At 48.9% G+C, this 22,864-nt stretch overlaps 1 protein-coding gene across 2 annotated transcripts; it reads left to right on the forward strand.

Annotated features, from left to right (window-relative positions):
- The first annotated feature begins 1,765 nt into the window (after positions 1 to 1,765).
- Positions 1,766 to 22,652, forward strand: SF3B2 (splicing factor 3b subunit 2). Of its 2 annotated transcripts, none has more exons than XM_066252106.1 (21): positions 1,766 to 1,935; positions 2,103 to 2,152; positions 2,444 to 2,521; positions 3,616 to 3,864; positions 5,455 to 5,572; positions 6,286 to 6,386; positions 6,714 to 6,810; positions 7,000 to 7,091; positions 7,470 to 7,685; positions 7,842 to 7,979; positions 8,150 to 8,230; positions 8,405 to 8,632; positions 10,316 to 10,465; positions 11,122 to 11,211; positions 11,317 to 11,424; positions 12,549 to 12,656; positions 13,331 to 13,473; positions 13,560 to 13,661; positions 21,704 to 21,803; positions 21,907 to 22,092; positions 22,420 to 22,652. In XM_066252106.1, the coding sequence occupies exons 1-21, from the start codon at positions 1,803 to 1,805 to the stop codon at positions 22,489 to 22,491; spliced, it is 2,640 nt and encodes an 879-aa protein (XP_066108203.1). In that variant the 5' UTR covers positions 1,766 to 1,802; the 3' UTR covers positions 22,492 to 22,652. The 2 variants fall into 2 exon arrangements, with proteins under 2 accessions (XP_066108203.1, XP_066108204.1); XM_066252107.1 differs by having other exon boundaries at positions 2,106 to 2,152.
- The last annotated feature ends 212 nt before the right edge of the window (positions 22,653 to 22,864 follow it).

The following is a 22,864-nucleotide window of genomic DNA, read 5'->3' on the forward strand; positions in this document are numbered from 1 at the left end:
CCTCTATGAACAATGAGGGTCTGACCCTATCTGGTTCCAGGGCTGTTAGGATAAAATGGGGCCCCACTTGGGATGTCACTTTCTAGCCTAAGCTACACCACCTCCTCACCCATCAGCCCTTCGTTTCTCCTGCTTCAGAGACCCCCATTCTCTTCCCCAGCACATACACGTGGGGCCTCTAGCCTCAGATGACCTGCCATTGGCTCTCCAGTTACAGGGAACAGAAAGAGATACTTCCTTTGTGTCGGGAATGGCTCTGCTTGAGTGGGCGGACAAGCTGGAGGGGAGGGCAGCACTGTTCTTTATTCTGTCCCATCTGGGTTTGGCTTCTCTGGGAGTGTCAGGAGACTGGGATGGTGGTAGTGATAGAAATGGGAAGGGTCAAGGTTTGGGCACGAGCCAAGAGAATTTCCTAGCCAGTCCTTTTTCCTGGCCCAGTCCTTTTCTGTCTCATAAACCTCACCTTCCCTGGAGCTGGAGCGGACATGTCTGCTCCCCTGCCCCCAGCAGTGAGCCTGTCAGAGAACAGAACTAGAATGGCAGAGGGACCTCAGAGCTAGTGGCAGAGGTGGAGAGAAAAACTGAATTGACTGGTAAGGACAGAGAGAGGTGGAACCTGGACAGGCAAGGGGTATCTGCCCCTTTCTCCCTCAGGCGCACAGCCGTTGGCAGGGGTAGGGGGGCAGGAGGCTAGGTCGACCCCCTAGGAGGCTGGTAATGGTGAGGGAAGAAAAGGTACTGAGTTTATTCTGGAGACTAAAAACCTCACAAATCCTGTAGCTGGAAGACTGTTCCTTTTACACACACACCCCTGGCCCCCAGTAAGTATTTATTGAGCGCCTCTTGAAAGCCAGACCCCTGCTCACGTTCTTGGGGGTAGCAGTGGGGAGAAACAGCAAGAAAGACTTCAAAACTAATGGTAGAGCCTGACCTGTGGTAGCGCAGTGGATATGGATCAAGTATCCCACCTGGAATACTGAGGTCACCGGTTCCAAACCCTGGGCTTGCCTGGTCAAGGCACAGACGGAAGCAACTAAGAGTTGATGCATCGCCCTCCTCCCTATATCCCCCTTTCTCTCTCTCTCCTCTCTCTAAAAAGCAATAAATAAAACCTTTTTTAAAAAAATGGAGTTTTGAACGTGTTATGGGAGCTTCAAGGAAGATAAGTTAAACAAGAAGCCTTAGCGGAGACGAAATTTGAGCCGGCCTGGAAGGTGGAAAAAGGGGCTTTAAGTGTGGCCCTTCCCCAAGGTCGGCAGCTGGAACTCAGTCCCGGCAGGTCCGCTGTTCTCCGGCCCCGATCGCCTTTCAGCGTATTCATCCACACCTGGGTCGAGGGTGGGCGGGCAATCAGACACTGTTTTATCACAGGCATCGGCTGTAACTTCCCGCTTTTGGCACTCACAACTCATGAGTCCTTCGGGACTCCCTGGGAACGAAGTCGTCCGGGTATCTCACTCTTGATCAGGGTGTCAGGCCAGAAGGCTGGCGGTCCAGCGCTCCCGCTGGTCAGCCGCTGAAAGCACGCCCTCGGGGAGGGACCAACTTTCCCCAGAGCCCCAGCCCCGCTCCAGTCCCGCGGGTTCCGGGTTTTGTCCTCAGAAACCGTACTACAACTCCCAGAAGGCTTCCCGACGAGGCCGCCTACGGACCATTGGAGAACCACAGGGGGTGGGCCTCTATCTGAACAGCCTTCCAACCCTGGAGGGGACGTGGCGTACGGCGCTGCAGGAAGTTCCGGGAAGTGGGCCCGGAATCTGGCCGGAGCTTCCGGGTTGGTCGCGCGCCTTGCTGCAGTTAAGATGGCGACCGAACATCCCGAGCCTCCCAAAGGAGAGTTGCAGCTGCCGCCGCCGCCACCTCCTGGGCACTATGGCGCCTGGGCTGCCCAGGAGCTTCAAGCCAAATTGGCAGAGATCGGAGCTCCGATCCAGGGTGAGGAGCTCTGGAAGTCAAGAGCCGGCAGCGTAGGCCTGAGGGGAAGCGAAGCCTGGTTACCTCGGAGACCCGAGGGTGGGGGGTAGAGACGCAGCTGGGCCTGACCTGGGTCGCTGCTGGCCTGCTTGGCTTGACCTACCTCATTGATCCTCTGCTTTGCCCAGCAGGGAGTCGCGAGGAGCTGGTGGAACGGCTGCAGACCTACACCCGCCAGGTAAGTGTTGGCCGCGGGATGTCGGGATAGGCCGAGTTTCTGGCGGAGGTTCTCATCTTGGTCTTCATTCTTTGTGTACCTCGAAGCAGCTAGCGGGACTCACCCTTTTTGCCTGTTATTGTCTTTACCTGCTCCATTGTAACCGCTTCTGTACACGTATTCGTCCTTCCCAGTGCCCAGCCCGAGCTCCGGCAGACAGGCACTGGGTAAATTTTGTTGCAAAAACGGGCTGAACGTTATTTAGTGGAACAGCTGCTCCTGGACTGACCTAGAGTTCTTTCTCTTTTGCAGACCGGCATCGTACTGAATAGGCCGGTTCTGAGAGGTGAAGATGGGGACAAAGCAGCTCCCCCTCCCATGTCAGCACAGGTAAGGAGGTGGTTCCATTTTTATGAGATCCCCTCTGTTTAGGGTCGCCTCTTTTCACTTGTAGTGTACTGGGGAGGAAACCAGCAGATTGGGCAGGGAGGTACAGCGATGACAGAATCGGGACCTTTTTAGTTCTTCCTTAGTTCTGATCCTTGCCTCCTTTTCCAGTGTCTGCTCCTCCAAATTCTACTTACCATTTATTTAAGATTCAGCTTAAATATCTGAAGCCTGACTTCAGCCTCCCCACACCAGCTGGAAGCAGTGCTCCGGGGGCACAGTTCCTGTGTTAATTATTGAGACTTTAGGACTCTGGTTTTATTCCAAACTCTTTATACTTACTTAGTCATTGGAACCTACTGGCTCCTGTTTACATTTAAGTTCTCTTAATTTTCGTACCTTTGTGATCCAAAGGTAGGACTTTCTTTCTTTTTAGAGTAGTGGCTCTGACCTGGAGTCCATTGACTTCAGTGTTTGGAATGAGGAGTCCTTAGATGGCCTTTAGAGGTGTCTCAGTCTACTGAAATTGTATGCAAAATGTTTCCATGATATTTTTCTGGGGAGAGAGTCTATAGTTTTCATTGGTTGGTACCCTAAAGTTAACATCTTCTCTCAGTATTGTATAGAGTATTGTATAGAGCAGTGGTCCCCAACCTTTTTTGGGCCACGGACCCAAAATGTCAGAAAATATTTTTAAGGACCGGCTTTTAGGGTGGGACGGATAAATGCACAAAATAAAATTATGTGACCAGCGTAAAAACTGTGGTATTTTAAAATATAATTGTCGAACTTATGAGACAAGCGTCAAGAGTGAGTCTTAGACAGATGTAACAGAGGGAATCTAGTCATTTTTAAAAAATAAAACATCGTTCAGATTTAAATATAAATATAAATAAAACGGAAATAATGTAAGTTATTTATTTTTTCTCTGTGGACCAGTACCGGTCCGCGGCCCGGAGGTTGGGGACCACTGATATAGAGTACAAGAACTGTGTCATTTGACTTTGAATCCCAGCCCCTGCCTGATAGTAGATCGTCAGCAAACGTCTGCAGTAGGTAAATGCTTCCTAGATTTATGGTCACATTTCTTTCCACAGCTTTCTGGGATTCCCATGCCTCCGCCACCCATGGGCCTCCCCCCTCTGCAGCCTCCTCCACCACCCCCACCACCTCCACCAGGCCTTGGCCTTGGCTTTCCTATGGCAGTTGGACCCCGTCCACCGAACTTGGGCCCCCCGCCTCCTCTCCGGGTTGGCGAGCCTGTGGCACTTTCAGAGGAGGAGCGGCTGAAGCTGGCGCAGCAACAGGCAGCTTTGTTGATGCAGCAAGAGGAGCGCGCCAAGCAGGTAGAGCAGCTAGCAGCCTTGATCTGAGTCCTGAAGGGGCAATGGAGCCTCACTGAGAGCTGAATTCTCTTGCCAAGCCTTCTGGGAAGATCTCGACCAAACACTAGAACTTAGGCCCTAGGCTGGAAGAGGACCAGGAAGCAGAGTTGTGGCAGATTGACATGTGGGGTACTGGTGCTGGTATGAGCTTTTTTCCTTTTTTAAGCAGGGAGATCATTCACTGAACGAACATGAGCTCTTGGAGCAACAGAAGCGGGTAATGCCCCTCATTTTAACCATCCCATGGTCTAATTCATTGGCTTTCACGTCTAGTGCTTAGTGCCCAAAACAAGATGCACCATTCAAGTTATCCTCAGCTGTTTCGGTATTTCCCAAATCATTTCATTTTTCTTGTAGGTGAGGTGTTGGTAAACTGGACTGCAGCCTTTTTATTTTTGTATGGCCTGCAAGCTAAGAATGCTTTTTATTTTTTAAAGGGTTGTTAAAAAATCAAAACCCAAGAATACATACCAAAGAGTCCATAAAATGGCCCATAAAGCCTAAAATTTTTACTGTTTGGCCCATTACATAAAAAGTTTGCAGATCCCTTCTAGTCTTACATGATATCATTTTAGGTACTTTAAAGAAGACTCTGAGCTAATCTAATCATTTGTATGGGATTCAGACTAAATGTGATGGATATAAGTTAGGGAATGATACATAAGACATTCAGCCCACACATGCATTGTATCAGTTCTCTAATGGCTTACTAGGGAGTATTAGAAGAGAGGAATTAACAGCACCAGATACAGACATAGTTATGAGGTACTGTCTTTGTCCAGATTGTGCTACATCTTGGGGGATAGACATAGGAATTCATTGTTTCTTAGAAATACCTAAAATTAGGACTCTGGTTTTATTCCAAACTCTTTATACTTACTTAGTCATTGGAACCTACTGGCTCCTGTTGAACAATAGAAGTCAGTATTTAGCTCAATATCAAGTTTTCTCTAAGAACTAGAAGTCTCCCAGGGTTTTCTTTTTTTTTTTTTAGTGATAGGAAGGGAGAAACATCAGCTTGTAGTTGTGGCACTTTAGCTGTTCATTGATTGCTTCTTGTACATGCCTTGACTGGGGGGGCTCCAGTGAGCCAATGACCCCTTGCTCAAGCCTGTGACCCTGGGCCCAAGCCAGCTACCTTGGGCTCAAGCCAGAGACCTTGGCTTCATACCAGTGACCTTTAGGCTCAAGCCAGCAATCATGGGGACGTGTCTATGATCCTGTGTTCAAGCTGATGACCCGCACTCAGGCTGGTGAGCCCACGTTCAAGCCGGTGACCTTGCGGTTTCAGACCTGGGTCCTCAGCATTCCAGGTCGATGCTCTATCCATTGTGCGACTACCTGGTCAGGCTCCAGGGGTTTTCTTTCGTGATGAGAGGGACTCTTCTGTTTGGATCGGGATCCTGGAAGTGTGGAGGTGGTAGGAATATCAATGCCAGTGGTACCTGATTGTTCTTGGGCCTGTTACTTGTCTGAAAAAATGCACTTGCCAGGGGCTGCCTGCCCAGTGGATTTCCAAGCTGTGTCTCCATTTCTACTTCCCTTTTGTAGGCAGCTGTGTTACTGGAGCAAGAACGGCAGCAGGAGATTGCCAAGATGGGCGCCCCAGTCCCTCGGCCCCCACAAGACATGGGCCAAATTGGTATTCGCACTCCTCTGGGTCCTCGAGGTAAGATCTTAGAAGTGGAATCTAAGGGCAAGGAAGGTGATGAAAACTTCACTTATTTTAAGTATCACATTAGAAAAGTGTATGTGTCAAAAGTATGATTTCAGTGAATTTTCATAAACTGAACATACCCATTCAACCAATACCTGAACCAATAATCAAAATGTTACCAGTTCCGCAAAAGCCCTTCTGGCTCCCTTCCAGCTGTCCTCTCCCCCTAAGGGTAACTATCTCCCAGACTTTCAGCAAAGAAGGAATAATTTTTTTATTTTAAGTGAGAATAGGGGAGGCAGAGAGACAGACCCACCCCCCACATGCGCCCTAACTGGCAAGGCCACTTGGGGGGATGCTCTGCCCATCTGGGGTGTTGCTCCATTGCTCAGCAATCAAGCCAGTTTTGTAGCGCCTGAGGTGGAGGCCATGGAGCCTTCCTCAGTGCCTGAGGCCAACTCATTTGAACCAATTGAACTATGGCTGCAGGAGGGAAAGAGAGAGAAGGAGAAGGGGGAGAGGGAGTAGGGAGAAGCAGATGGTTGCTTCTGTGTACTCTGACTGGGAATCGAACCCGGGACATCCACACACCGGGCTAGCGCTCTACTACTGAGCCAACTAGCCAGGGGTGGAAGGTAATTTTTAAAATGAATGTTTGTCTCTTCTTTGTTGCTTTCTCTCTCTTTTTTTTTTTTGTCTTTTCTGACATTGGATTTCTTTCTTAGTTGCTGCTCCAGTGGGCCCCACTCCCACAGTTTTGCCCATGGGGGCACCTGTTCCCCGGCCTCGTGGTCCCCCACCCCCCCCTGGAGATGAGAACAGAGAGGTAAGAATAATGTCTTTAGGGAGAGGAGAATGTGGTTTAGAAGGGGACTATTTCTGGATTTTTAGGGGAGGATTCTGAGAAGATGGGAGGACTTATGGGGGTGAGGGGGCATATGTATCTCAAACATACCAGCTAGGGCAGAAAGACATTTCTGGGGCAGGGGTCTGTGGTGTACTCTGAGGGGTGCTGAGGGACGGTTGAGGCCAGTTGGCGGTGTCCACTCGGCTGTTTCCATCACCTGGCTGGCAGCCTTTCTAGTAGAAGAGGTAGAAATCATTGGGAGAGGGGCGCTGAGATTACCCCCGCTGCTCGGCTTGTCTCTGGCAGATGGATGACCCCTCTGTGGGCCCCAAGATCCCCCAGGCTTTGGAGAAGATCCTGCAGCTGAAGGAGAGCCGCCAGGAAGAGATGAACTCTCAGCAGGGTGCGTGTGCTGTTGTGTCCTGAGGGCTGCCGGACAGGGCCCGGGCGGCTGAGGCCGCATCTTTGTTCCCCCTGCCTCTCCTGAGGAGGCTTGTAGAGGGACGCTGGCTGTTGGTAAAGAGGGGTGACTGTGAGGAAGCAGCAGGCAGTGCCCCTGTGAGGAGACTCACGCCACCTTCCTTCCTCACAGAGGAAGAGGAAATGGAAACAGACACGCGCTCATCCCTGGGCCAGTCAGCATCGGAGACTGAGGAGGATACAGTGTCCATATCCAAAAAAGAGGTACAGGCTGGGGCTGGGGCTGGGGCTGGGGCTGGGGGGAATGGCAGGAGCCGGGACTTGGGCACTAAAACAGTTGCCACTCGTTGTGTTCAGTGAGCAGTAGCCAGTTTCCGTCCTCAGCACTTTGTGGAGATTTTTCATTCGATTGCCATAATCCTTTTAAGTTCTGAGTACAATGCATGCCTATATTTTAAAGCTAAAAAAAACACCCCTGAGTTTCTGAGAAGTATAGTAATTTACTGAGAGGCACACAGCCTGACAGAAGCAGAACTTGGGAGTCTGATTTCAAGGTCTCTTGGTGAAATTGGGGGAGATTAGAGGTTTGGGCAGGCCTGGTGCTTGGGTTCTCTGACCCAGTTGGTTTTCCTTGTTTGGCAGAAAAACCGGAAGCGTAGGAACCGAAAGAAGAAGAAAAAGCCCCAGCGAGTACGAGGGGCGTCCTCTGAGAGTTCTGGGGACCGAGAGAAAGAGTCAAGCCGATCCCGCGGCTCTGAGTCCCCAGCTGCTGATGTTGAAATTGAGTATGTGACTGAAGAACCTGAAATTTACGAGCCCAACTTCATCTTCTTCAAGAGGATTTTTGAGGCTTTCAAGGTACAAGGAGTAACCCTTTTCAGAGGCAGACTTGAGCAGGGCAGGGGCAGGGGCAGGGATGGGGACGGGTGTAGTAAGGAGGACATTGTTTCATTGCGGGGTCAGGAAGTAGGGAGGGGCCCAAGGCTGGCGTTTCCACATTGTCTGCCTTCACAGCTCACCGATGATGTGAAGAAGGAGAAAGAGAAGGAGCCAGAGAAACTTGACAAACTGGAGAACTCAGCAGCCCCCAAGAAGAAGGGCTTTGAGGAGGAGCACAAGGACAGTGATGATGACAGCAGCGATGATGAGATGGTAAGGCCTGTCGGGGGAGACAGGGACTCTGGGGATGGCTGGCTGGAAGGCGTCGGCGAGTGAACTGTGGCAGGGGAGGGTCTCTTTGGTGGCTGAAGTTTCAGGGTAAGCTGGGCAGTCTGATTGATACTGAAGAGTCCTGCTCAAAAGAGATAGTTGTTCTATTCTAGGAAAAGAAGCCAGAAGCCCCCAAGCTGTCCAAGAAGAAGCTACGCCGAATGAATCGCTTCACTGTGGCTGAACTGAAGCAGGTGAGACCAAACCAGTCCCGCACGCCCTGGAGCTCATAGACCCCCCCACAGGGAGATTTTGCTTTGGGGAGGAGAGCTTTGGGGTGACTTAGGTATGAGTCCTTTGGAAAAGAGAAAGACAAAGCTCTGGACTGGAGAGGTTGGGCTTTTTTGAGATGTGTTGTTGCTTTTCAGCTCGTGGCTCGGCCTGATGTTGTGGAGATGCATGATGTGACAGCACAGGACCCCAAACTCTTGGTCCACCTCAAGGCCACTCGGAATTCCGTGCCTGTGCCACGCCACTGGTGTTTTAAGCGCAAGTACCTGCAGGGCAAACGAGGCATCGAGAAGCCCCCCTTTGAGCTGCCAGACTTCATCAAACGCACCGGCATCCAGGAGATGCGGGAGGCCCTGCAGGAAAAGGTGAAGACCTGGCTGGGGCTCAGCTCAGGCCTGGGGGGCCTCCTCCTTAAAAGTTGGGATTCGATTCCCAAAACCCACCTTTTTGTTAATTGTCTAATTACCTGTTCTCTAGTTTAGCAGTCAGCACGGAATGGGATACTGCAGGAAGGCAGTCCTCACCTCTGTTCAGTGCTAGCTCTCCTGCCCCACCCGGAGACCCTGGTTCCGAGTGGCCGCATTTCCCCCGTCTCCTTGTCCCCTCTCCCTGCACTGGCCAGCTGTCTCTGATCTGCCATCTGCACATGGGGCCTCCTCTCACTGCAGGTCGCTTTTAGCTTTATGCGCTGTGAGCCTGATAAACTTTCTGGCTAGAGATTTGTGGTGGTTATGTGACTTCTTAAATTTATATATATATATTTTTTACAGGGACAGACAGACAGGAACGGAGAGAGATGAGAAGCATCAATCATCAGTTTTTCGCTGCGACACCTTAGTTGTTCATTGATTGCTTTCTCATATGTGCCTTGACTGTGGGCCTTCAGCAGACTGAGTAACCCCTTGCTCGAGCCAGCGACCTTGGGTCCAAGCTGGCAAGCTTTTTTTTTTTTGCTCAAGCCAGATGAGCCCACGCTCAAGCTGGCAATCTCGGGGTCTCGAACCTGGGTCCTCCGCATCCCAGTCTGACGCTCTCCACTGCGCCACCGCCTGGTCAGGCTTAAATTTATATTTTTAAATTAAATACTTTGAGTAGGCACTAGTTACATGTCTTATAAAAGTTCAGGAGTTACAAAAGTGTCAAGTGAAAACTCTTCCCCCTTTAGGCTCTCATCCACGGGTTCTCTCCAAAGGCAGCTCATGAGATCAGTTTCTGGATCAGGTGGCTTTCAAAAATACTGACATGAGGGTAACTTCATATGATACGTATATTTTGTTCAACAGGTAATTTTGAGGGGTTTGAGCAGGAAGGATTTTGATGACTTTCTGAATGAGAGAAATGAGTTTTCACTGTAGCTTCTTTGGGAGTGGGGAGCCAGGTCTGTTAAGAGTTGAACTTGTGTCCTGGCCAGTGGCGCAGTTGCTAGAGTCCCAGAGTGTGGAGGTCACCAGCTCGATTTCAGGGTGCTTTGACCCGAGGGTCGCTGTTCCTGGGGTTACAGGCTCTCTTCTGCTGGTTCGAGCCTTGATGAGGTCTTGACCTTGAGGGCAGCAGCTTGACCCCCGAGTTCCCTGGTTTGAGCTCTGGTCAGGGCATGTATGAGAAGCACTCAGTGGCACAACTAAGTGAAACAACGAGTTAATACTTCTTTTGCTCTTTCTCTCTTTCTCCCTCCCTCCTCCTCTCTCTCAAAAAAAAAAAAGTTGAACTTGGCCCTGGCTGGGTTGCTAAGTGGATAGAGCATCATCCCAGTGAGGTTGTGGGATTGATCCCATCAGGGCGCATACAAGGAACAACCAGTGAATGTACAACTAAGTGGAACAACTAAGTGGAACAGAGTTAATGCTTCTCTCTCTTCTTTTTCTCTCTCCCCCCTACCCTCTTCCCTTCCTCTTTTTCAAATCAATAGGGAAAAACACAAGTTGAACTTGCTGAATCCCTTTTTCTTTTTGGTTGATTTTTTTTTTAATTTAGAAATTAATGGGGTGACATTGATCAATAAGGGTATATAATTCCTTTTATGATACGTTTCTTGCCATTTTCCTCAGGAAGAACAGAAGACTATGAAGTCAAAAATGCGAGAGAAGGTTAGGCCCAAGATGGGGAAGATCGACATTGACTACCAGAAACTGCATGATGCCTTCTTCAAGTGGCAGACCAAGCCAAAGCTGACCATCCATGGGGACCTGTACTATGAGGTTTGGGAGGTTTGGGAGTGGTGGCCGGGAAGGCAAGGCTGGGCCTTTGGTCACGTCTCTGTAACTCTTGGTTGGATGGGCTTTTGCGCTAATCCTGTAGTGCCTCGCCTCAGCCTCAGAGTTGCCTATTAACTCTCCTTGAATGGGATGGAATTTGAAATCTTCAAAGGAGGCGGCGCTTTTGGAGAGGTGCAGACTGTCTTTGAAGTGATACTTGTTTATAGTGGGTGGTTTACGGACAGAGGCAAATGTTTTTAGGAAACATTTAATATTGGGGGTGGAAGGAACCTTTTTTCCCCCTCATCCTTAAAACATTAATGACTGATACCCAGGAATTTTTGTGGTAAAGGATCTTGGCAATCATCTGGTTGAGTGCCCTCATTTTACAGATGAGAAAGCAGGTCTGGAATTTTTTCTTACAGTGGGTTAATGAGAAGGCTGGGAGTCTTGCTTTCTCCCCTCCTTCCTGGCTTTTATTCCCTTCTCTACTCTAGCCAGGGAAAGGAGCAGTGAGAATCAGAGTGGAACAGGCAGCCCTCAGTGTACTTGTGTATCTGATGGGGATTGGGACCTCTTGTCTTTGTTTTCATATCCTCTTGCCATTGAGCTCCCAGTGTGTGTCTGCTGTTCACAATACAGCGTGCTCTTTTTCTTAGGGAAAGGAGTTTGAGACACGACTGAAGGAGAAGAAGCCAGGAGATCTGTCTGATGAGCTGAGGATTTCCTTGGGGATGCCAGTAGGACCAGTGAGTGCCGATGACTTGACAGGAAGCAGAGGGTGGGCACTGGAGCAGGAGAGAGACAAAGGGGTAGGGCTGGGCAGACGGTATTTTGTTCTCTTCTTCTTGCAGAATGCCCACAAAGTCCCTCCCCCGTGGCTGATTGCTATGCAGCGATATGGACCACCTCCATCGTATCCGAACTTGAAAATCCCTGGGCTGAACTCACCCATCCCTGAGGTGAGCACTGTCCTTTCTCTCATTCTTAGCTGCTTCTGCTGTTAACTAGGGGATTTTTTTTTTCTGAGTGTGTCGGTGTATTTTTTTTTTTTTTAAGAAGAAAAGAGTAATGGGCTTTTTTTTGTTTGTTTAATCTTACACGCTCATATAAAACAGAATTGAGAAGTACCAAGATGAAAAAAAATGACCCACCATTTCACCACTCAGAAATAACTGGACTTCACACTCAGCGAATGTGTTTCCAGATGCCTCTCTGGTTAATATATGGAAGGACACATAGAAATAAATTATGCCAGGAATGGCATTAAATTTTTTCTATTTTAAAATAAAAAGCATTGTTAAAAAAACAGACAACGTAGTCATTGAAGTAATTGTTAAGCTTCAGAATTTCTTAAGAGACATAACGTTCTTTTTTTTAAAATGTTTATTTTCTTGATTTTAGAGAGGAAGGGAGAGAGAGAGACGGGAACATCAGTCTGTTCCTGTATGTGCCCTGACTGGGGATCGAACTGGCAACCTCTACTTTGGGACAGTGTTCAAACCAACCGAGCTGTGTGGCTAGGGCAGAGAAATAATACTCTAAAAGCTTTCCAGAGATTAGGAAGAAATCAGTAAGAAGTGGGAACTATGGCCTGACCTGTGGTGGCGCAGTGGATAACGCGTCGACCTGGAAATGCTGAGGTTGCCGGTTCGAAACCCTGGGCTTGCCTGGTCAAGGCACATATGGGAGTTGATGCTTCCAGCTCCTCCCCCCTTCTCTCTCTCTCTTTCTCTCTCCCTCTCTCTCTCCTCTCTAAAAATGAATAAAGAAAAAAAAAAGGGAGTGGGAACTATGTTTTTTAAGAAACTTCTTTCCGTTTGAGGCAGTATAAGCTGCCTGCAGAACCACAGAGGCCGAGGCTGTTCACACACTTCCTGTCTCCTGTCTCCCTGTCCTGTGGCCGCAGATTTTTGTTGCTTATTGCTTTGCTTTATAATGCTTTTACAACATTTAATTCTCTGAAATGATAATTTCTAGAGTTCTCAAATGTTAGTTTTTACCCTTTGGAGCATGACATTTTTTTAGCTCTTCCGTGTTTACTTGAGCACTTCCGGGTAGACCTGACTCGTACTTCCTCTCGCAGAGCTGTTCCTTTGGGTACCATGCTGGCGGCTGGGGCAAACCTCCAGTAGATGAGACCGGGAAGCCACTGTATGGGGATGTGTTTGGAACCAATGCGGCTGAATTTCAGGTATGGGCTGTTGCTGGCAAGCCTGGTCTTATTTAAGGTCATGAAGATTAGAGGTAGTTGTTTATAGCTTCATTATCAGTGAGCAGGGTGTTGTGAATTTTATTTATTTATTTATTTATTTATTTATTTTATTCAGTGAGTGTAGGAGAGGCAGACAGACTGACTCCTGGTGCACCCTGACCAGGACCCACCTGGCAAGCCCACTAGGGGGCGATGCTCTGCCCATTTGGGGCATTGCTCCATTACTCAGCAACTGAACTCGTCTTAGTGCCTGAGGTGGAGGCCATGGAGTCATCCTCAGTGCCTGGGGCCAACTCATTCTAATCTAGCCCTGCTGCGGAGGGGGGTGGGGGGTGGGGTGAGAGAGAAGGGGAGTGGTGGAGGAGCAGATTGTTGCTTCTCCTGTGTGCCCTGACTGGGAATTGCACCTGGGACATCTACACACCATGCTATTGCTCTATCACTGAGTAAACTGCCAGGGCCGTGAATTTTCTAAGTTTGAAGAAGGGCATGCATTTTTCTGAGCAGTGATGCAAATGCAGGCCCCTCACTAGACTATAACTCTCTGTGGGCAGAGATTGTCTGTTTATTCTTCTATCAGTATCTGTATCCCTTTACAACAGTTTGACATATGATAGGTAGTAAACATTTGTTGAATGAATAATTTCTTTCAGACCAAGACTGAGGAAGAAGAGATTGATCGGACCCCTTGGGGGGAGCTGGAGCCATCTGATGAAGAGTCTTCAGAAGAAGAGGAAGAGGAGGAAAGTGATGAAGACAAGCCAGATGAAACAGGCTTTATTACCCCTGCAGACAGGTGGGGAAGCAGAGTCTGCCTCTGAATTGGTCTGTCTGTCTTTGGGGACATTCTCTTTACTCCAAGGCTTGTTCCTCTCTTCACAGTGGCCTCATCACTCCTGGAGGATTTTCGTCAGTGCCAGCTGGAATGGAGACCCCAGAACTCATTGAGCTGAGGAAGAAGAAGATTGAGGAGGCAATGGACGGGTGAGGGAACCAGGCAGGACCGAGAAAGGACTTTCTCTTCCTTTAGCTTCTAAGTTGACTGGCTGATATTTGTTGTTACCCCTACTTCACCCACAATTATTGAACACCAGCTCTGTGCCAGGCAGTGCTCTAGGCGTGGGGAGTCAGCAGAGCGAAGGAGGCAAGATGCAGCCATCAGAGAGCAGGAGAATTTCAGATGGAGATAGGACACTGAGGCAGAGCAGAGGAAGCTGGGAAATGGCACGAGGGCTGGGTGGTGGGAGGCCTCGGGGACAGCCTCACCGAGGAGGAGGTGTTTGAGCTGAGAGCTGAGGGTTAGGAGAGCCCCGCACAGGATGGTTGGGGCAGCAGGAACTGAGTGCAGACAGTATGAAGGCCCTAAGACAGGCACAGGTTTGGCACAGTCATGCGTTTTTTGTTGTTGTATTTTTCCAAAGTGAGAAGCCAGGGAGGCAGACAGACTCCTGCATGCACCTGACTGGGATATACCCACTACGGGGCAGTGCTCTGCCCATCTGGGCAGCTGCTCCGTTATGACCTGAGCCATTCTAGCGTCTGAGGTGGAGGCCATGGAGCCATCCTCAGTGCCCAGGCCAACTTTGCTCCTATGGAGCCTTGGCTGCGGGAGGGGAAGAGAGAGAGAGGGAGGGGTGGAGAAGCAGATGGGCACTTCTCCTGTGTGCCCTGACCAGGAATCGAACCAGGGACTTCCACACGCCAGGCCGACACTCTACCGCTGAGCCAACCAGCCAGAGTCCAGTCATGCATTTTGAAGCTCTGTTATTAGGTGGGATTGTTAAGTCTTGATGAATTGATCCCTTTTTTCATGAAATAATCTTCTCTTTGTTATTTATTCCCTTTTCCCGTTTTTGTACTTTTTGGATTAACTGAACTTTTTTTTTTTTTTTTTTGGTTGTTTCTGAAGCTGGAAACGGGGAGAGACAGTCAGACAGACTCCCGCATGCGCCCGACCGGAATCTGCGGGAGGGGAAGAGAGAGACAGAGAGGAAGGAGGGGGTGGGGGGTGGAGAAGCAAATGGGCACTTCTCCTGTGTGCCCTGGCCAGGAATCGAACCCGGGTCCCCCGCATGCCAGGCTGACGCTCTACCGCTGAGCCAACTGGCCAGGGCCTGAACATTTTTTATGATTCCTTTTTTTTTTTTTTTTTTAGCGAAAGAGAGAGAGAGAAAGACAGACAGGAAAGGAGAGAGATGAGAAGCATCAACTCGTAGTTGCAGCACCTTAGTTGTTCATTGATTGCTGTCTCATATGTTCCTTGACCTGGGAGCTCGAGCCAAGGCAGTGACCCCTTGCTCAAGCCAGCAACCTTGGGCTCAAGCCAGAGACCTTGGGCTTCAAGCCAGTGACTTTTGGGCTCAAGCCAGGAACCATGGAGTCATGTCTATGATTCCACACTCAAACTGGCAACTCTGTGCTCAAGCTGGTGAACCCATGTTCAAACTGGATGAGCCCACGTTCAAGCCAGGGACCTCAGAATTTTGAACCTGGGTCCTCAGTGTCCCAGGTTGATGCTCTATCCACAGCACCACTACCTAGTCAGGCTTATTTCCTTTTTTGATTTAGTAAGTCTTTATTTTATTATTTTAGTGGTTGCTCTAAGGTTTATAATATTCGTCTTTATCACAAGCTACCTTCAAGTGATATACCATTTCTGGATAGTACTAAGAACCTTACTTAAGTGATACAAGTGTACTTGCATTTCTTCCCTCCTCACTTTTGTGCTTTTTTTATTTTTTTAAGTGAGAGGAGGGGAGGTAGACAGATTTTTGCATGTGCCCTGACTGGGATCCACCCGGCAACCCCTGTTGGGCCGATGCTGGAATCAACCAAGTTCTTTTTAGCGCCTGAGGCTGACACTCCGATCACCCAAGCCATCCTCAGCAACTAGGGCTAATGGTCAAACCAGTCGAGTCACTGGCTGTGGGAAGGGAAGAAGAAGGAAAGAAGGGAGAGAGGAAGGGGAAGAGAAGCAGACGGTTGCTTCTCTTATGTGTCCTGATGGAATCGAACCCATGATGTCCACATGCGGGCCGATGCTCTACCACTGAGCCAGCTGGCCAGGGCCCCCGACTTCTGTGCTATTGTACATTTTAAAATCCTACACTCTGTGGTTGTTAGTTTTGTTTCAATGGTCATTTATCTTTTAGAGAGATTTAAATACTAAAGAATCATAGCTTAACCTCTAATTACCATTTCCAGTGTTCTTTCTCTATTTTGTGTGTGTATATCTTGTTGATATCTGGTATCATTTTCCTTCTGTCTGAAAATCTTCCCTCAGCACTTCTTGTGGGTCTGCTGATCATGAATTCTCTTAGCTCTTGCAGTCTAAAAATGTCTTCATTTAGCCTTCCTCTTTGAAAGCCTTTTGTCAGGTATAGGATTCTAGATTGACAATGTTTGTTTGTTTTTTTCAAGTACTTTAAAGATGTTGCTCTAGTGTCTTTTATTGTGTCTGATGAAAAATCTTTGTCCTTCTTTTGTTCCTCTGTACATGCTTTTAAGATTTTCTTTTTAACAGACAGAGAGAGAGGGATAGATAGGGACAGACAGGAACGGAGAGAGATGAGAAGCATCCATCATCAGTTTTTTGTTGTAACACCTTAGTTGTTCATTGATTGCTTTTTCATATGTGTCTTGACCGTGGGGCTACAGCAGACCAAGTAACCCCTTGCTCGAGGCAGCGACCTTGGGTCCAAGCTGGTGAGCTTTGCTCAAACCAGATGAGCCTGCGCTCCAGCTGGAGACCTCGAGTCTCTAACCTGGGTCCTCTGCATCCCAGTCCGACACTCTATCCACTGTGCCACTGCCTGATCAGGCAATATTTTCTTGCTGATTTGAACAACTTGATTATACTATCCAGTGTGGGGCAGTGTATTGTGTGGTTTTATTCATGTTTCTTTGCTTGGAGTTTGTTAATCATCTTGAATCTGGATTTATAGTTTTTATTTTTGGAAAAATTTTGACCATTATTTTTCTAAATTTTTTTTTGTTCCCTTCTTTTTCTCCTTTCCTTTGGGAACTTCAAGTGTACATCTTTTAAATTTCTTAAAATTGTCCCACTGCTTGTTGATGCTCTGTTCATTTTTATTTATTTTTAATGAGAGACAGAGAGGGACAGATAGGGATAGTTAGGCAGGAGGGGAGAGAGATGAGAAGCATCAATTCTTTATTGTGGCACCTTAGTTGTTCATTGATTGTTTTCTCATATATGCCTTGACCAGGGGGGCTACAGCAGAGCAAGTGACCCCTTGCTCAGGCCAGTGACACGGGCTCAAGCCAACCACCATGGGGTTATGTCTATGATCCCACGCTCAAGCCAGCAATCCCGTGCTCAAGCCAGATGATCCTGTGTTCAAGCTAGAAACCTTGGGGATTTGAACTTGGGTCTTCTGTGTCCCAGTCCGATGCTGTATCCACTGAGTCACCACCTGGTCAGGCATGATGCTCTGTTCATTTTTAAAATATCTCTTTCACTTTAGAAAATTTTTCTTCCTATGTTTTCTTTTTCTTCCATTGATTTGAGAGAATGAGAGAGACAGACACAGGGAAAGAAACATCAACATGTTCCACCTAGTTGTTCTATTTAGGTGTGTGCTCATTGATTGCTTCTTGTATATGCGCTGACTGGGGATGGAACTCATGACCAGGACGACCCTTTATCCATTGAGCCACCCAGCCAGGGCCCTATTCCTGTTTTCTAATATTTTTTTATGCAGTTTCTAATCTGACTTTTTTTAAATTAAGAATTTGTTTTTTGTTGACTAGAGAGAGAGAGTGAGAGAGCATCAATTTGTACCACTCATTGGTTGCTTCTTATATGTGCCCTGGCCAGATATCAAACCTGTGACCTTTGTGTGCTAGGATAATGCTTTATCCACTGAATCACCTAGCTAGGGCCTCTAATCTGACTTTAATTCTATCCAGTATAGTTGTTTCTTGGGTTTTTTTTCCTGAAGTTAGAAGTGGGGAGGCAGTCAGACAGACTGCCCCATGCGCCGCACCAGGATCCACCTGGCATGCCCACCAGGGGGCGACGCTCTGCCTATCCAGGGCGTTGCTGCTTTCTGGCTGGAGCCATTCTAGCACCTGAGGCGGAAGCCATGGAGCCATCCTCAGCGCCTGGGTCAACTTTGCTCCAGTGGAGCCTTGGCTGCGGGAGGGGAAGAGAAAGATAGAGAGGAAGGAGAGGGGGAAGGGTGGAGAAGCAGATGGGCAGAGAACTGTGTGCCCTGACTGGGAATCGAACCTGGGATTTTTACATGCTGGGCCGACTGAGCCAACCTGCCAGGGCCCCAATGTAGTTATTATCTCTGTCGGGGTGATTTGGGTCTTTTGCATACTGGTTAGTTTTTGATTGTATGCTAGACTTTGTGAAATGTACTTTGTTGTCCAGGATACTTTTGTATTCCTGTAAATCTTTAGCTTTGTTCAGGGATATAGTCAAGGTACTTGGAAACAGTTTGATTCTTTCAGGTCTTGCTTGTGAGGTTCATTATGCAGGACCAAAGCAGTCCTCAGTCCTCTCCACTACTGAGGGAGTATAGTCTACCCCAGGGGTCCCCAAACTTTTTACACAGGGGGCCAGTTCACTGTCCCTCAGACCGTTGGAGGGCCGGATAAAAAAAACTATGAACAAATCCCTATGCACACTGCACATATCTTATTTTAAAGTAAAAAAACAAATCAGGAACAAATACAATATTTTTTTTTTTTGCATTTTTCTGAAGCTGGAAACAGGGAGAGACAGTTAGACAGACTCCCGCATGCGCCCGACCGGGATCCACCCGGCACGCCCACCAGGGGGCGATGCTCTGCCCACCAGGGGGCAATGCTCTGCCCATCCTGGGCGTCGCCATGTTGCGACCCTCCTGGGTGTCGCCATGTTGCGACCAGAGCCACTCTAGCGCCTGGGGCAGAGGCCACAGAGCCATCCCCAGCGCCCGGGCCATCTTTGCTCCAATGGAGCCTTGGCTGCGGGAGGGGAAGAGAGAGACAGAGAGGAAGGCGCGGCGGAGGGGTGGAGAAGCAAATGGGCGCTTCTCCTGTGTGCCCTGGCCGGGAATCGAACCCGGGTCCTCCGCACGCCAGGCCGACGCTCTACCGCTGAGCCAACCGGCCAGGGCCGCAATATTTAAAACAAAGGACAAGTAAATTTAAATCAACAAACTGACCAGTATTTCAATGGGAACTATGGGTTTGCTTTTGGCTAATGAGATGGTCAATGTGCTCTTCTCAATGACCACCAATGAAAGAGGTGCTTCTTCCAGAAGTGCGGCGGGGGCCGGATAAATGGCCTCAGGGGGCTGCATGCGGCCCGCAGGCCGTAGTTTGGGGACCCCTGGTCTACCCAGTGCCTTGTTAATCAGGAGGTTTATAGTCTGCCTAGTAGGACTAGGCACTATTCCCAGTCCCAAGTTAAGTGGCAGGTACCGTCACCACTAATTCTTTCAGGTCGTTCTCTCCCTGGTTCTCTCGCTGTTTCCTTACATGCACTACTCATCTGAGTACTTGATGGGGACCCTCTGTAGGTCTCCAGAGTCCTCCCTTCTCTGGGCTGCTTTCTCTTCTCTAGTTCCTTTTCCTGTGATCACTGGCCCCCTTGGTCTCACTGCACTTTTAGATTCATCCCTTCAACTCATGGAGTCCTCTGCCTTCCATGTGGGTTACTGTTTTTTTTTTACAGAGTCAGGGATAGATAGGGACAGACAGACAGGAACGGAGAGAGATGAGAAGCATCAATCATTAGTTTTTTGTTGTGACACCTTAGTTGTTCATTGATTGCCCTCTCATATGTGCCTTGACTGTGGGCCTTCAGCAGACCGAGTAACCCCCTTGCTTGAGCCAGCAACCTTGGGCTCAAGCTGGTGAGCTTTGCTCAAACCAGATGAGCCCACGCTCAAGCTGGCGACCTCGTAGTCTCAAACCTGGGTCCTCTGCATCCCAGTCTGACACTCTATTCACTGCACCACCACCTGGTCAGGCTGCCTTTTTTTTTTTTTTTAAAGAGAGAGATGAGAAGCATCAACTTGTAGTTGTGTCACTTTAGTTGTTCATTCATTTCCTCTCATATGTGCCTTGACAGGGCCAGGGGGGTGGGGGGCTCCAGCTGAGCCAGTGACCTCTTGCTCAAGCCAGTGACCATGGGATCATGTCTAATGATTTCATGCTCAAGCCAGTGACCCTGTGTTCAAGCTGGTAAGCAAGCTGGTGACCTTGGAGTTCTTGAGCCTGGGACCACTGTGTCCCAAGTTGATGCTCTCTGTTCATTGTGCCACCACTGGTCAGGTGGGTTACTCCTTGTTCTGTGGTCTGCAGACTCTCCATTCAGTAGGCTGGGCAACTGAAGGACCTCATTTGTTACCTATCTCTCAGGAGTCACAGTCCTTCATTGTCCCATGTCTGGTGACTTGAAAACCACTATTAGACTACTTCCAGATAGTATTAGGAAACTTACATCTATTTTGCTCTTTTTTTTAAATTTTGGTGGTTTCAGGTGGGAGGGTACATCTATTCCTTATTGTTCCTTGTCAGGAATCAGCAGTCTCAAATTTTGCATATTCAAGAAAGAAGGGTACTATGGCTGAGTATAGTGAGAGGGAATTAGGTAAGGGGCCAGATTATGAACCCTTTAGGCCAGGGGTCGGGAACCTTTTTGGCTGAGAGAGATGAACACCACATATTTTAAAATGTAATTCCGTGAGAGCCATACAACACGTGTACATTACACATTATCCAATAAAAATTTGGTGTTGTCCTGGAGGACAGCTGTGATTGGCTCCATCCAACCGCAACCGTGAACATGAGTGGTAGGAAATGAATGGATTGTAATACATGAGAATGTTTTCTTTTTTTTTTTTTTTTTGTATTTTTCTGAAGCTGGAAACAGGGAGAGACAGTCAGACAGACTCCCGCATGCGCCTGACCAGATCCACCCAGCATGCCCACCAGGGGCAACGCTCTGCCCACCAGGGGGCGATGCTCTGCCCCTCTGGGGCATCGCTCTATTGCGACCAGAGCCACTCCAGCACCTGGGGCAGAGGCCAAGGAGCCATCCCCAGCGCCTGGGCCATCTTTGCTCCAATGGAGCCTTGGCTGCGGGAGGGGAAGAGAGAGAGAGAGAAAGGAGAGGGGGAGGGGTGGAGAAGCAGATGGGTGCTTCTCCTGTGTGCCCTGGCCGGGAATCGAACCCGGGACCTCTGCACGCCAGGCCGACGCTCTACTACTGTGTTTTCTATTTTTAACATTTTTTTATTAAAGATTTGCGAGCCAGATGCCATCAAAAGAGCCACATCTGGCTTGCAAGTCATAGGTTCTTGACCCCTGCTTTAGGCCATGTTAGAGAGTTTGGACTTGATTCAAATCATGATCAAAAGCCTCAGTGGATTTTGAGCAAAGGAAAGACAGCATCTGAATTGTTTTAACATGTTTGCTCTGACTGCTGTGTGAGAATATAGACTGTCTCCTCTTCTGGGGGAGATGCGGAATGAAGCTGTGTCTGGGTTGATATTGGTAGATTCGCTCTGTTTCAAATGGAATCCTTGAACTTGGGTTGAGACTGGCTGTGGGTGGCTCTTGCACCAGTGGAAGGGCTGGCAGTTTGCGTTCTATATGTTAAAACTCCAGGCACAGTGTCAGGCAGGGATTGCTGTAGCCTCTTCTCTCCTGCTAATGTCTCTGTACCAGACATTTTCTGGAAACTTTCAGCCTCTGACCCCTGCCCTTCTTCATGTGTGAGAGTATTGGTCTCTAATACCCTAAACTTGGTTCAGGGAATCCTGTAATTCAGTCTCTGTACCCCTGCCATGCTGTATTCCCTGGAATCAGCACTGGCCTAGTTCTTCCCTCATGGGTTTCCATGACCTGCAGAGGCAGCCTGGGCATCCCCCCCCCCCGGGGGGGGCGGAATCTCAGAGTCTCTCCAGGGTGCTGGGTGGAGGTGCTGACCATGTTCCTTCTGCTTTCCCTTCAAGAGAACCTTTTATCCCTGCTGATTTGGACTTGGGCCCTCTGTTTTTTTACAGAAGCGAGACACCTCAGCTGTTCACTGTGTTGCCAGAGAAGAGAACGGCCACTGTTGGGGGAGCCATAATGGGGTCAACCCACATCTATGACATGTCCACGGTGACTACATGGAGGACACTGCTTTTGGGGGCTGGACAAGGGGCAGAAGCTCAGGCTTCTGAGCCCCTCTGTGGAGATGACAAGGCTTTGATCCCTTTTCTAGGTTATGAGCCGGAAGGGCCCGGCCCCCGAGCTGCAAGGTGTAGAAGTGGCCCTGGCACCTGAGGAGTTGGAGCTGGACCCTATGGCCATGACCCAGAAGTATGAGGAGCATGTACGGGAGCAGCAGGCACAAGTGGAGAAGGAAGATTTTAGTGACATGGTGGCTGAGCATGCTGCCAAACAGAAGGTAGGAGCCCACATCAGAATCCCTGGCTGGGTACTGGGCTCTTTTTTCAGTGGAGTGGTGCCCTCTAGTGGTGAGAGTGAGGGAGGACTCGGTATCTGCTGCTTGGAGCTTCTTTGGTGCTGGAAACCTTAGAACTGCTCTCTGGTGGGCTGCCCTTCTTAAGGATGATGAAACAGGCACAGGAAGGGGAAGGAATGCATCCAAGTCTGAGAATCCATTTTTCAGTGCTTTTTCCAGATGTATGTGGCTGTGTCGGGCTGTCCACCCTTGTTTTGGGGATCAGTGGGTTGTTTAACCTGTTGTAACATGTTTTTCTTTCTCCTTTAGCAAAAGAAACGGAAGGCTCAGCCCCAGGACAGCCGTGGGGGCAGCAAGAAATATAAGGAGTTCAAATTTTAGTCTCCCCGCAGCCAACCAGCTCTCCTTTAGGCACTCTGCCTGGATGCCTAGGCTTCTGACATGGGTCCCCAAGAGCCCGCTCTCCCACATTCCCAAGGGCTTGTCATTTCATGTTCTTATTTAGACGTGTTTTGTAAATAAAGTTGTTTCCCAAGGAAAGAGATGAATATGTAATACTCCTGGTCCTCCTTCGTCTCCTTTTAGTATCCTCCACGAAAGGACTAAAACAGCCTTTTTCTACACTTTCAGGGCTGCCCCAGTTACCAGGGGCATGCACCTGGGTCAGATGTCACAGTCAAGGCTGGTGGTGAAGCCACAGCACATGAAAACTGTGTCTTACCACTGCCTACCTTTGAAAGCTCTGGAAGAAGTA

The sequence above is a fragment of the Saccopteryx bilineata genome, chromosome 1 (genome assembly GCF_036850765.1).
Source record: "Saccopteryx bilineata isolate mSacBil1 chromosome 1, mSacBil1_pri_phased_curated, whole genome shotgun sequence".
In the NCBI taxonomy this organism is placed as follows: domain Eukaryota; kingdom Metazoa; phylum Chordata; class Mammalia; order Chiroptera; family Emballonuridae; genus Saccopteryx; species Saccopteryx bilineata.

Coding starts and splice junctions, on each gene's coding strand:
- SF3B2 (XM_066252106.1), top strand. CDS start 1,803: ATGGCGACCGAACATCCCGAGCCTCCCAAAGGAGAGTTGCAGCTGCCG. Junction 5,573..6,285: donor CACTCCTCTGGGTCCTCGAG/GTAAGATCTTAG, acceptor TTTCTTTCTTAG/TTGCTGCTCCAGTGGGCCCC. Junction 7,980..8,149: donor ACAGCAGCGATGATGAGATG/GTAAGGCCTGTC, acceptor GTTCTATTCTAG/GAAAAGAAGCCAGAAGCCCC.